General features: G+C 44.7%; 1 protein-coding gene across 9 annotated transcripts in view; it reads left to right on the plus strand.

Moving 5' to 3' along the window:
- Window positions 1-14,249, plus strand: part of Slc7a6 (solute carrier family 7 member 6) — a 28,688-nt gene that overhangs the window by 11,151 nt on the left and 3,288 nt on the right. For all 9 annotated transcript variants that reach the window (XR_004110272.1, XM_031341279.1, XM_031341277.1 and 6 more), the window contains 6 exons: window positions 8,870-8,995; window positions 11,072-11,216; window positions 11,894-12,017; window positions 12,267-12,370; window positions 13,199-13,295; window positions 14,045-14,194. Coding sequence is in view for 8 of the 9 variants with exons in the window: in XM_031341279.1 (XP_031197139.1) it covers window positions 8,870-8,995; window positions 11,072-11,216; window positions 11,894-12,017; window positions 12,267-12,370; window positions 13,199-13,295; window positions 14,045-14,194 (746 nt within the window). In the remaining variant the exon portion in view is untranslated. The remainder of the gene's footprint in view (window positions 1-8,869; window positions 8,996-11,071; window positions 11,217-11,893; window positions 12,018-12,266; window positions 12,371-13,198; window positions 13,296-14,044; window positions 14,195-14,249) is intronic.

The raw sequence follows: 14,249 nt of genomic DNA on the forward strand, positions 1-14,249 counted from the left end.
TTTTTTTAATGTATGTATCATGTGTGTGCCTAGTGCCCTCAGAGACCAGAAAAAAAATTAGGTGCACTGAAACTGCAGTTATTGATGGTTGTGAGCTGCTGTGTCAGTGCTGAGTCCTCTTGAAGAACAGCCATTTCGTGTACCTGGTGCCCTCAGAGGCCAGAAAAGGATGCTACATCCCCCAGAACTAGACTTAAAGTTGGTTGTCAACTGCTGTGTTTGTGCTGGGAATCACACCTGACTCCTTTGCAAGAGTAACAAGTGCTCTTAAATGCAGAGCCATCTCTGCAGCCTCTATAATTTTTGACACATGGAAGATTATTATTATTTTCATTTGCTAACCCTTCTACTCCCTTATGATTCTTCCCATGTTTTCTTGGGTACAGAAAGCCCATACCCATAACCAAGAATTTATCTTTTTTGGTTTTTCGAGACAGGTTTATTGCTGTATAGCCCTGGATGTCCTGGAATTCACTCTGTAGACCAGGCTGGCCTCAAACTCAGAAATCTACCAGCCTCTGCCTCCCAAGTGCTGCCCGGCAAGAATTTATCTTTTGATTGAATTAGCATCACCTCCTGGAAATGTGACCATGGGGTTTCTGGTTCTCTTTGACTCACAGTTTATGTTACCCAGATTTCCTAGGATTGCAATTCTGAGCCCCCTTTCTCAGAAGCACAAGCATTTCCAAAATTCAGATATGAGGGCAGGAACTTGTCAGAAGTAAGGTTAAGTTATAAAATAAAACCATGTTGCATTCTAACCAATGAGGCGTTGGGAGTCAGCTTATTTCCTTTTTTTGGAATTTAGGGCATAAGCTCAGACTTTAAATGGAGCTTAGATATTGTAGAAGGGAGACTGCTTGGGTAGGAACGACATTGAGGGCAACATGATCTCTGGAGACATACATTCTGAGGTGAAAAAATGAAGGGTCCTCACTGAGTCCTGCCTGAGGTTTTGATAGGTAGGAAATGACATTTTGAAATTAAGACATGGAAAGGTCTACTTTGTTCGTAAAGACTGAGATATTAGAGGAGTATACCTTGTTGACTAGGAGATTGCACAAAGATTTTGATTTTCTAGCAGGTGCTGGAGAGATGGCTTAGTCATTAAGAACACATACTGGCCAGGATAGGGTTGTGGTGCACACCTTTAATCCCAACACTCGGGAGGCAGAGGCAGGTGGGTCTGAGTTCAGGGCCAGTCTGGTCGACAGAGCAAGTTCCAGAACAGCCAGGGCTACACAGAGAACTGTCTTTAAACAACAAGAAGAGCTCTTTACTGCTTACTGTTTGTTCTTCCTGAAGACTTGAGTTCAGTTCTAAGCACCTACATCAGGTGGCTTACTTCTGCTAATAACTTCAGCCCCAGGGGCAGTCAGTGTCTCTGGCCTCCATGCTTACCCACACTCAAGTGCACATAACCTACATGCAGGCATATACATACAGATAATTAAAATAAGTATTAAATTTCTTCTCAGACAGGGTCTCACTGTATAATTTACAGATCAGTGAGCCTTGAACTCAAAGAGATCTGATTTCCTCTTGTCTCAAATGTGGGGATCAAAAGTGTGTGCCACTTACTCTGGGCTTTAAGACCAAGTTTTGTTTTGTGTAGAATGTAGGATCCAGGAAGTGTCCATATGTTTAGTCATGGGGCATAGGCTCTTAGGCTGTATGTAGGCTTGACTGGCCCACTGACTTGTTAGGCCAGCACAATTGCACAGTTCTCTTTCTCAGTTGCACAGTTGTCTTTCTTTCTCTCTCTCTCGATTTCTCTTTCTCTTCTTCCTCCCTCCCTTCCTTTTTCTGTAGATCAGGGTGGCCTGGAACTTGCTAAGTAATCCATGTCTGCCTCAGTCTATTGAGTTCTGGTGTGGTATCATATTCCTGTAATCTCAGCATGTGGGAAGGTGAGGCAGGAAGACTGACCACTTTGAGTTAAAAGGCTGATCTGGACTAGAAAATGAGGACTGAGCCACCCTGAGCTGATCATGTCTCTAAAACAAACAGACAAAATTAGAATATGCACTTTCTCTTGAGAAATCAAGAGTTCTGGCAAATTTGAACCCCCATTCCTGTCCCTCAAACACTCAGCTGTGTTTGGACAGCTTTTGCTTCTGTTAAATGTAGTAATGGTTCCCATTCTACTGCAGTTTTCTGCTTCCTCAAACTGTATATCCAGACTTTGTTGCCTTTCCCATTTTTGTTGCTTTTTTGTTTTGTTTTGTTTAAATTTTTTTTTTTTTGAGACAGAGTGGCCTGGAATTCACTATGTAGATCAAGCTGGCCTGAACCTCACAAAGATCTGGACACCTCTGTTTCCTTAGGCTAAGGATTAAAGACTCGAACTGCTGTCCTCTGCTGTGTGTGTGAGTGAGTGTGAGTGTGTGTGTGTGTGTGTGTATGTGTGTGAGTGTGAGTGTGTGTGTGACTGTCTTCCCACTGCTTTTCCCGCTCCATTGTCAGGTTACGTTTAGCAGGGAAATGTAAGCAATTGGTGGTGGTTGTAGAATTTCAGGTTGTCTTACTTATTATACTAAAGCAGTGGTTCTCAGTGGGACCTACCTTAGTTTGGCACAAAGGTGTCATTGGCAGCATCGGATGCGAGTACCGGGAAGCAGTGCTACTCTTATCTGTTTGGTAGAGGCTAGGAGTGACATTGAACATCCTGCCAAACAGGATGTTATATAGTCTTACTGGCTCAAAATATCAATAGTGCTGCAGATAGCAAAGTATCCTAAACATGTGCTCTGAGATCTTGGAATTTTCAGTGATGGGTGGGTCTCAGGGTGCTGACTCAACCCAACAAACTTAGGGGCTCTTGACAACTTAAGGAGCTGTAGAAGAATAACGTTTATTATTATTTTTGTTTCACTTGTTTGAGACAAGGTTTCATTGTATATGCCAGGCTTGCCTCAAACTGGATCTTCTCTTGCCTCAGCCTACAAAGTACTGGGATTACAGTTGTGTACTAATACATTAGGCAAAATAATGTTTTTTTTCTTTATTATTATTATTATCATTTTTCAACATGGGTTTCTTTGTGAAGCCTTGGCTGTCCGGGAACTTGATCTGTAGATTAGGCTGGCCTCTACAGAGATCCATCTACCTCTGCCTCTCAAATGTTGGGACTAAAGGCATTCCTACTATTCTTACATAAATTTGTGTATGTGCTTACATGTGTGCATGTTGTGGCATATGTGTAGAGATCAGAGGACAGCAGAAGAGTGGGTTCCCTCTTTCCACTATGAGAGTCCTGGGGATGCTTGGCAGCAAGTGTCTCTAGCCATTTTTTCTTTATCTACTCTTTGTCTCCTCTTTTTCCTCCCTCCCTCCCTCCTTCCTTCCTCCCTTCCTTTCTTCTTTCCTTCTTCTCTCTCATAGCTTTATGTATCTTCAGCTCACTATGTAGATAAGATGGCTTTCACCTTAGTTAATATTTTAAAAGTTTCATTGAATGAACTGAAAGAGAGAGAGTCAGAGTCACATGCACATATGTGTGCACAGACACCTGCCCATCTGTGGAGGTCAAGAGATAACTTTTAGGAGTTTTCTCTTTCCATTATGTGGGTCCTAGGGATCAAACTCAAGTTGTCAACCTAGATGGCAAGTACGTCTTACTTGCCTACCCTTGAACTTCTATTCCTCCTACCTCCTCCTCCCAAATGCTAGGGTGACAGGCTAGTGCAGCCACCAGTCTGATTTGGATCTGTGTTGTTACATACAATTGTACTTCCCTCTCAATGAATGCTCCTTAGGGAAACACCCAACCTGCTTTTGTGAGGATATGGAAGGTGCTTCCTAACCTCAGTTCCCAGCCCCGCTCTGTGGGAATAGGGACCTGGGACTGACTCAGTATAAATGGGATTGCAGTTAGGTTGCTTGGCTACCTCCTTGTCAAGGGAAGGAAGTATGAGAGGTTCAGGCTAGTCCAGATTTAACATGTATTGTATCGTTTGGGTTTCAACATACAACAGAAAATCTAAAGCAGAGTGGCTGAAACACTGACCTTGTGAGGGTCTAAGGAAGTAATTTAAGGTCTTGAGAAGTAAGTTACGAGGGTCTAAAGAAGTGATTTAAAGTATATGAGAAATGAGGCTAAAAAAATCAATGGAGTTCTGAAAAGCCATTAATTTAGCCCTGGTAAAGCACTGACTACTATTACCATAATCACAAGCTCAAAATTTTAGATTTCCTTGGACGTGACAGACATTTATGTCTCTTGTTAAATAAGGCCACAGGGTGGCCTGGTGGAACAGCTTTGGGCAGTGTTTCCCCTTCCTGCTCAGTGCTCGGCCTTGTCCTCAGTGTGTAGTTTCTTGGCATGGCCTCGGGAGGCTCCTTAAGTCCTGTGGTTTGCATGTAGCTTACTAGAAGGACAAAGGAAGGCATGCTTCTCTCTAGAGATACTTCCTGAGGCCCAACCTGAAACATCTGTTCATGTCCTTAGGGAAAATCTAAGTAGGTAATCTAACCATGAGGACTCCGGGACATGTCCGGGATGTGTCTGGGTTAGCCATGACTTCAGCTAAAATTTTTATTAAGAAGAAAGGAAGGAAAATACTGGAAGGTGACAGTCTGCTACAGAGTGACTTTGGGGAATTTATAACAAGTTCCCAGAAGGGTTAGGCTAGGCTCAGTGGTAGCATATTGGGATAGCATGCAGAACATGTTGTGTTCAGTCCCCAGAACCACCAGGACAAAGTAAAACTAAGCTCTCAGAGAGCCTTGGAGACTGTTGTATAGGTCCATGCTCATTGATGTTGGCTTGTCTAGCTAGCGTGGAAATGTGATCAGAAGAGGGAAGGCTTGGAGGTTTGAGTTGTAGCACCTGGCCTCCAGTCTCAGTCTGGTAAGCTGGATGGGACTGGGTGATCTTGGAAGCACATGGGGTGTGGGCCTGTGGTGAAATTTTGTTTGCTAATTAGAGGCAGGCAAGCAGTCAAAGGGATTTGGCTTCTGCTTGGTAGACTGTGTTCTTTGGCAAGATTGAGAGCATGAGGCAAGTTAGGTGCCTGGGGCCAGCTCTGAGGATATACTCACTCTGCGATTCCATTGCTTGACTCCCTGAGACAGGGAGTATTTCTTAGGTGTTGTGCCCTAGGCATTTGACTCACTTCTTCCTACTGATCTGCTCTCTCGAAAGTGTGTTATGGCTCAATAACTACTTTTGTTGAGAAAGAAACATATGCTTGGTAAGTAAATCAGAATGTAAGAGCACATACCGTAGAGAAAGGCCCCCTCCCTCTCCAGCTCTTTAGTCTTCTTCTCAGAGTCAGTCGTACTGATTAGGTGCCTTTGGTGCCTATCCAGCTGGCCTTTGGCATAGGCCCTGCTGGGACTTCCCGAGGCATGCCTTCCCTCATCTTTTTATACAGTCATTGGCTCCACTGCAAGCTGTGTTTACTTGTGTGGAGAAATGACCACGTCTGCAGGGAGGCTGCAGAAGAGCAGAGGGAGGGCGAGAGGAGCAAGCCTGAGAGACTAGTGCCTGCTTGCTCATGGGCTGAGGGTGTGACATATGCTCAGTGAACCCAGCTAGGCTTTTGTGTCTCTTCTGATGTCAGTTTTTGGTCTCTCTCTCTCTCTCTCTCTCTCTCTCTCTCTCTCTCTCTCTTTCTCTCTCTCTCTCTCTCCCTCTCCTTCTCTCTCTCTCTCTCTCTCCCTCTCTCTTTCTCTCTCTCTCTGTCTCTCTCTCTCCCTCTCTCTCTCTTTCTCTCTCTCTCTCTCATCCCCTTTTCTGTCTCTTGCCTTTGTCCTCTGTCTCTGTCTTTTCTCTCCATTTCTGTACATTTCTTTGTATTTCGGTCTTTCCCCCACAAGTTCATGCCTTCTTTCTTATGCTTCTGCTGTGATCTTGCTTTCTCTGCTTGTTCTGCTGTTAGTCAGGGCTTCTATGGGTTTCCTTGTTGCTGTTGACAGACTTACTTTCTTAGTATTCTGGGAAAGATAACTTACAGGTCCACATTAAATCCATTGTTTGGCTTGCACAGGTCTAAGGGGAAAGAGAGCAAGTCCTAACAGAGATGGACAAGTATCTCAAAATGTCTTTACTGTCTTTTATTGGTGGTTGTTGTTTCCTGGTGGTTGTTAACTGTGTGTTAGCTGAGTATGCATCCAGGCTTAGCCAGAGAGAACTTTGGTCAGCAGTTGATTCCTGCGAAGATTTTTCAGCAGCACACATTCCTCTGGTGTACCCTTTTCCCACCAACCTATTTAACCATTGTAACCCAACCCTGTATAATTGTTTCATTATGTGTATCTCAACACCGCCCCTCCCGCCACCCTCATACACATACCTTATATGACTGACTGGTGAGTACCTGTACTATTTGGAAGCATATTTTTTTTTTTAATTTTTTTCTTGGATATTTTCTTTATTTACATTTCAGATGTTATCCCCTTTCCCGGTTTCCCTCCCTCCCAGAAACACCCTATCATATCTTCCCTTCCCCTGCTTCTATGAGGGTGTTCCTCTACTCCCCCAAACACTCCTACCTCCCCGCCCTCGATTCCCCTACACTGGGGCATCTATAGAGCCTTCATAGGACCAAGGACCTCTCCTTGTTGATACATGACAAGGCCTTCCTCTGCTACATATGCAGCTGGAGCCATGAGTACTCCTTTGATGATGGCTTAGTCCCTAGGAATTCTAGGGGGGTCTGGTTGGTTGATATTGTTGTTCTTCTTGTGGGAATATTTTTTTCTTATGTGTATGAGTGTTTGCTAGCATATATGTGTCTAGTTACCATGGAGGTCAGCAAAAGAACATCAGTCTGGAACTAGAGTTATAGATGGTTGTGAGTTACCATGTATGTGCTGGGAATCCTGGTCCTCTGGAAGAGCAGCCAGTTCTCTTAACTGCTGAGCCAAGTCTCCATCTCTACTCGACAGCTTACTAAGTGAGTCTCTTGAAACACATGGAGGCTATTCTTTCACATATGATCATTTTCACAGCTGGTCCTGAAAACTATTCTTTGGAGTAGAGAAAGGTCTACCTTTCTGATACTTGTCCCAGGAAACTGGCTGTTAAATGAAAGCCATTAATACCTTGCCTCCAACCAGGGTTCATCTATTCCCCTCTTTGCTGGAATATGAGCTTTAGATATGTTTCCCTCTGAGAGTTTGTGGTCTTTCAGAAACAAGACTGAGGGAGAGACCTCCTGGAATTAGATGTTTGCGGGACTGTAGCATTTGATTCTAAGCTGTACTGTGAAGAGAGAATATGAAAGGGAAAGAAACCTAGGTCTGGGCTGCCCAGTTTATTTGGGGAAGGTTTTCAGAGGGAGTAGGTGCTGAACTGAGCCTTGGAAGTAGATGTCAGTAATGGCTGTGGCGAGAAGAGGGTAAATTTCTTGGTATGTGTATCTGGTAGAGGTAAGGAAGAGTCTACCTAAAGAAGTAGTAGGTGGGAGCACGTGCACGTGGCTGAGAGAATGGGCTCCAAGAGTTTATAAAAGACAGTAGGTGGGGGGCTTGCCTACAGTTTCAGAGCGTTAGTCCATCATCATGGCAGGGGTGTGACAGGAGCATGGTGGCACTCATGGTGCTGGAGTAGTAGCATGAGCTTTTGAAACCTCAAGCCCACTCCCAGTGACACACTTTCTCCAATGAGGCCACACCTCTCAATCCTTCTAATCCTCAAACATCTCCACTCCCTGGTGACTAAGCATTCAAATATATGAGCCTATGGGGACTGTTTGCACTCAAAACACTGCAAGGTGTGCATTAATGGATTTGTTTTTTCTTTTTTTGGTTTGTTTGGCTTTTTTGTTTTTGAAAGGTAGGGACAGTGCTTAGAGGTGTCACTATGTACATAGTTGCTATAGAAGCCCTTGGATAATTGCTCTTATGCTCTCCTAGATCAAAGCTTTTCTTTTCTTTTTTTTTAAGATTTGTTTATTATTATACCTAAGTACACTGTAGCTGTCTTCAGACACACCAGAAGAGGGCGTCAGGTCTCATTATGGGTGGTTGTGAGCCACCATGTGGTTGCTGGAATTTGAACTCAGGACCTTCAGAAGAGCAATCAGTGCTGAGCCATCTCACCAGCCCCAGAGCTTTTCTTATTTTGTAGGAACAGAGTTCTCTCTGTGGGTTAAGCCTCAATCAGCTAGCAGTTCACACCATCAGTAATCTACAGAGCTTAGATGTTACTGACATATACTCAAAGGTAGCAGGGCTGAATGGGTCTAAGACTCTCTCAGGAAGGCTCATTCTCTGTGAGATTTGATGAGAGTTAGCAGGTTTGCATATGAATGGGGGTAGGGAGATCATTTGCACTTGGGGATGCAAGCTTGGGAATGATAGTCTCTCTCAGCCTTAGTTTCCTCATGTATAAGGTAGGGAACAGACCTCTATATTTGGGGGGTTGTGAGAATTAGTAGTCAAGGATGCCTGTGAAATTGTCAAGTATATAACAAACATGAACACATACACAACTTTAGATGATTGTTCATCAGAATTCAAATTTACCTCATTTGTTATTGGGTCCTTTTTGTCTTTACTGTGTATGAATAGAGACAGGTCTTGTGCCTCTTATGTGGCACCTTGGGAATATGGTTGGGGAAGAGTGGGTGAACTGAGACTAACCATTCTTGGTGCTAGGGAACATTTCTAGAAATTGTTCTGGCAGTTTAGAGCATATATCTGTTCACACATGCCCTAGTAGCCTAGGATACAGTATGGGATCTTTATATGTCCTGGGCTGGTCTGTGTGTTGTTCCTGCTGGTTACCTGTTCCACTTCTCATTGTTCTGTTGTTCCTCTAACTTAGCCAGGAAGGGCAGAAGAATCCTTTTCATAGAGAGTTTGGGGCCTTGTATGCTCAGCCTAAGCCTGTCAGTAATATTATGGTTTTTCCTTCTAGGTCTGCTGACGTTTGTGAACTGTGCCTATGTCAAGTGGGGCACACGAGTACAAGACACATTCACGTATGCCAAGGTCCTGGCACTCATTGCCATCATTATCATGGGCCTTGTTAAACTGTGCCAGGGTAAGAGGGGCTGAGGTGGGAAGAAGGTTCAATGTCTCCTGAAGTCTCTTTGGCTCCCTGAGGAGGATATGGGGACTCAGCTAGCTTCATCTTTCAGCACATTTTGAGTACATTCTAGAGTGTTGTCAGTGAACATGAGAGATGGTTATGACTCTCTTCCTAGGTTTTGTCAGCCAGACTAGCTTGACCAACTAACTGGACATGTTAAATTTGAGGCTCTCCTTAGGGCTTCTATGAAACTATAGAGCACTGCAAAACTCCAGGAGAGCTCCTAGGAGTTCTGGAAACTTGGAGTATAACTGGGTCACTCGTAGTAGTCACCTAGGGCTATAGATTACTGCCTCTTGATTGTAGTCAAGTAGTGAGTGGGAAACCTGACTTTGCTGGAGGGGGGCAGTAAGGAAAGTCATTTTGCAGTATTTATTGTTTATAAGTCAGAATGTTGTAAATGGGCATTGTCTTTCCTATGTTGGCCTTTCTTTCTTTTTTTTTTTTTTAACTTTTGCTAAAGGTTGGAACCAGAATCTTACATGTGCTATTTTAAACTCTACTACTCAGCCACATCCCTAGTCCTTTTAATTTAAAAAAAAAAAAATTTAAATTTTTTAAAGATAATGTCTTGAACTATATTTTGGGCTGGCCTGTAATTTAGCATGTTGCCCAGTTGCTGGGATTAAAGGTATGTACCACCATATCCAGCTACCTATTGGCACTTGAAAGGTTTTCATTCTGGGGTCAGAGCAGACTGAGGCTAATGGGCTTTCCAGGCTATCCTGAAAAGTCTTTGGCAAAGGATATCTTCCTCATTTAACAGCCAGTTCTCTGTTACCAGTCTCCAAACATGGCTGTCTGCATAGTCACCTAGGGAGCTGAGCCTTCAGCTCAGATCTGTTGGTTTGAATTGAAAATTAAAAGGTTCTTATGTGTGTTTGGTCCTAAGGACCTGATATTCCAAAGATGTCTAGATGCCTGGCTCTAGTCACTTGATACTAGTGCACAAGTTCCTGGGTACCTGCCTGAGAATTGCCTAGTGCACTTCATAAAAGCACAGCTTTGGGCTGAGGAAGCAAGTGACTACAGCCAGGCATCTAGATGTCACTGGCGTCTCAGGAGCATCTAAAGGGTAACCCTTCCTCTAAAATATGTGCCTTAGAGAACCACTGCTGTGTGCAGTTGCTGAGATCCCTGGAAGCTCTTGCTGTACACCCATACCTTTCTGCCACATGAGTTCTGGGTGTAACCTTTCTTTTTAATACTTTTTTGTTTGTGTGAATATGCCACATGTGTGTGGGTCCTGATGAGGCCAGAAGGTGGTGTCAGATCTCCCTGGAGCTGGAGTTACAAGGGGTTGGCCACCAAGCCTTCTCTCCACTCCAAGTGTAGGCTTTCTACAGCACCATAGAAGGCTGACTCCTGTTAAAAACTCCATGTTGTCTGCATGTCTGTCTCAAGCAGCTAGGTAGGCTTTCTATTTGCAGTCCTTAGAGGCCCCCAGGAAAGGGGACAATCTTTGGTTTAGGTTGGTGCTCTGTAGGGTGGGGTTGGCCCACCAAGAGATAAGACTCTGTAGCCCTAGATTTCCTGCCCCAGACAGCCACACCACACCCACTGCAAATAGACTGATAGAACCGCATGTCTAAGTCTTTCAGTGATCTGAGCCAAGTCCTTCTCCTAAGTCTGATTGTTAGTGGAAATTACTCCTTTGTGTGGAATGACTAGTTACAACAAAATAGGAAGAAGAGCTGAGGTCACCTGCAGGAAATGGACAGTCCTTAGGGCCTTGGAAGGAGGGTTCCTCCCCCCCCCCCCCCCCCCCCCCCCCCCCCCCCGCAGCAGGCATGCTTTTGTTCCTTGATTACCTACTTTACCTAGTTTTAGATGGGCAGTGAAATGTGGGGAGGGTTTGGTTATTGTTCCTTTGATATTAAACGATTTTTTTCTTCCCCTGCCCTGTTTTTTCTTTCTTTTTTTTCTTTTGTTTCATGTTTTTAATTCTCCCTCTGTATTCTTTCTCTTCATATTCCTTCTGTCCTTCCTCCTCCTTCACCTGGTCTCCCACCCATCTTTGCCCCACAGGACACACTGAGCACTTTCAGGACGCCTTTAAAGGTTCCTCGTGGAATGTGGGAGACCTCTCTCTTGCCCTGTACTCTGCCCTCTTCTCTTACTCAGGTTGGGACACCCTTAATTTTGTAACAGAAGAAATCAAAAACCCAGAAAGGTAAAGGCGAGATCACACTCTCCAACTTGGCTGGAACTCCTGCTGATGGTGGGCACAGTTGCCCTTTTCCCATAGTTCCTCCCTCTACCTCCCCTCCCCTCATCCTCTCCCTGCTCCCCTTCTCCAGTTAGGAGGGGTTGGGGGCTAGGATGGGAGTGAGTGAATGTGGGAAAGCCCTGGCTCTCACCCTCATGTTCCATTGGAGAGCACCCAGGGTCCTTCCTAGAGGAGAGGTCTTTAGTGGGCAGCAGCAGACCCAGCTAGGGCTCACTTAGCCCTTTGGTGCTGAGACTGTGGCCTGAGCTGCCCAACCTATTTCTGGCCTACCAGATCACCAGCCTAGCATCTAGTTCCTGGAGGATACTGCTCCTTGCATTTATCCTGAGATCACAGATGTAAGAAGGTTAGAAAGCCACATGTGGCTCATTGGACCTAATGAGATTGGATAAACTAATCGTGAGTCCCTTCTCACGGAAAATGCTCTTCTTTCTCAGTGGAAAATGCCCAGGAACATGGGAAGCATACCCGCCCTGAGGCATACAGGGAAGAGGAGCCCATCTCAAAGACCTGGCAGCCAGTGAACTGTTAAATGTTAGGAAAATTCCAGTGGTGCTGGATGGCTTTTCATTTTCAGCAGAGCTTGGTTCTAGGTTGTCTTATTTCACTTGTCCTGACAGGAATTTGCCCTTGGCCATTGGGATTTCTATGCCAATTGTGACACTCATCTACATCCTTACAAATGTGGCCTATTACACAGTGCTGAACATTCAGGATGTCCATAAGAGTGATGCTGTGGCTGTGGTGAGTCTCTTGGGGGAGGGGGATTGTCCTCATTTTCTCCTGTTCCTCGTATCATGAGGATCACATGGTGCTTAGCTCCTGAATGGCATAGTCTTTTTCTGTAGCCACTCTAGCTCTACAGTGTGAGGGGTGGGTCTAGATAGGGCAGAGGCAGGCATTTTAGCAAGGACTGCCTTTGTTCAGAGATCATAGATATAGGGGGTTCCAAACTGTCCTGTGTTGAGTATCCCTTCTTTGCTCTGCCTTCAGACATTTGCTGACCAGACATTTGGCATGTTCAGTTGGACCATCCCCATTGCTGTTGCTCTGTCGTGCTTTGGGGGCCTAAATGCATCAATCTTTGCTTCATCAAGGTACATTGGTTTTTCTTTTCTTTTCTTTTTTTTTTTAGGTTTATTTATTATATGCAAGTACACCATATCTCTCTTAAGATACCCCAGGAGAGGGCATCAGATCTCATTATGGGTGGTTGTGAGCCACCATGTGGTTGCTGGGATTTGAACTCAGGTCCTTCGGAAGAGCAGTCAGTACTCTTAACCGTTGAGCCATCTCTCCAGCCTGGTACTTTGGTTTCTGATAATAGACTGTTCTTAGCACCCACATGGCAACTCACAGCCATCTGCAACTCTAGTTTAGGGGTACCTGTGCAAAAGTAGTATTTCCTCTTAATTGCTGTACTATCTCTGCAACCCCACAATGGCATTTAAAAGAAGGACTATGCAATCCTAGCTGAAACAGGAGGATCCCAAGCTTGAGTCTAGCCAAACCTGCATAAGAAGACCTGGTCTCTTAAAAAAAAAAGCCATTGTGGTAGCTGTAAGTTTGTATGATGCCAGAATAAGGGTATCCCTGGTGGGATGGAGATGCCATTAGGTGGTAGGAACACACAGCATCCCTAGTGGGATGTAGGGGAGGGATCTATTTCAGAAGTAGGAGCATTGGTAGGTGATAGTGACTTCATTGCTGAAGGCTTGGAGTGGTTAATGGATAATGGTGGGTGAGCATTGCTGGGTAGTGGTGAGGTGCTAATAGTGAAAGACATTTGTGGGTAGAATGAGTAATAGGCTAGGTGGAGCCTGTGACAGTGTCTTCTGTTTTTTTTGGGGGGAGGGCTCAGAGCTTGGTTTGTCTGAGGAGTGTGATTAGATAAGAGGCTGCTGACACATTTCATCCCCTTACAGGCTGTTTTTCGTGGGTTCTCGTGAGGGCCACCTCCCGAACCTTCTGTCCATGATCCACATTGAGCGCTTTACACCTGTGCCTGCATTACTGTTCAATGTAAGCTCTGCAGGGAGAGTGTGGGCTTGGGCAGGTTTGTGCAGGATTCTTAATTTATACTGTACTTTAGGCTTTGTTCCAAGATTTGAAGCATAGTTCATTATCTTTTCTCTAGTGTTTGGGATGGAACCCAGGGCCCCATATCAGTTAGGCAGACATTCTACCTGTCCCATACTCTTAGGCACTATATTTATTCATTTTCCTCTGCCCCCAGACAGGTCTTATATAAAGTTTATATAACAAGTTGGTCTTGAGCTAGACCCTCTTGCCTCAGCCTCCCTGAAGGGCTTTTTTTTTTTTTTTTTTTAAATCCTGTGTTGATACATCAAGGTGAAAAGACAGGTGGGTAAATTATCTTTTTTAAGTTTAAGCAAGGCTTAGTTTGTCTTAGAAAGCTAGTCTCTGAAACCCTATCTACTAGGATTCTTTCATACAAAGAAGACAAGTAGTTCTCCCTCTCTTGGAATAGGTATAGTTCCATTTTGCTCATCTCCCTTTCAAAAGTTCCAGGTCACCATGATGGTTCTGGAGGCAGTTCTTCCATATGTATGCTAGGTAGCTGGTGTAACTCTAGGTTAACGGTGTAACTCCCATTGGGGTTGGTTGGTTGATGTGGGCAATGAGTAAGAATCACTGAAAACCAGAGCTAATCTGGTGAAGCCATTTCAGCTGCTGGATGGTGGTGTCTCCTGGTGTGGTTGGAAGTGAAGATACTCATTCCTCCTCTCCACCACCTCTCTACCCCACAGTGCACCATGACACTTATCTACCTTGTCGTGAAGGACGTTTTCCTGCTCATCAACTACTTCAGCTTCAGCTACTGGTTCTTTGTGGGCTTGTCTGTTGTTGGACAGCTCTACCTTCGCTGGAAAGAGCCTGACTGGCCTCGACCTCTCAAGGTCAGCACTTCCTCTTCCCCGCCTCCCCCCTCTTCCTCCTTTTCCTCCTCTTTTT

This window comes from Mastomys coucha, unplaced genomic scaffold, assembly GCF_008632895.1.
Source record: "Mastomys coucha isolate ucsf_1 unplaced genomic scaffold, UCSF_Mcou_1 pScaffold22, whole genome shotgun sequence".
NCBI lineage: Eukaryota > Metazoa > Chordata > Mammalia > Rodentia > Muridae > Mastomys > Mastomys coucha.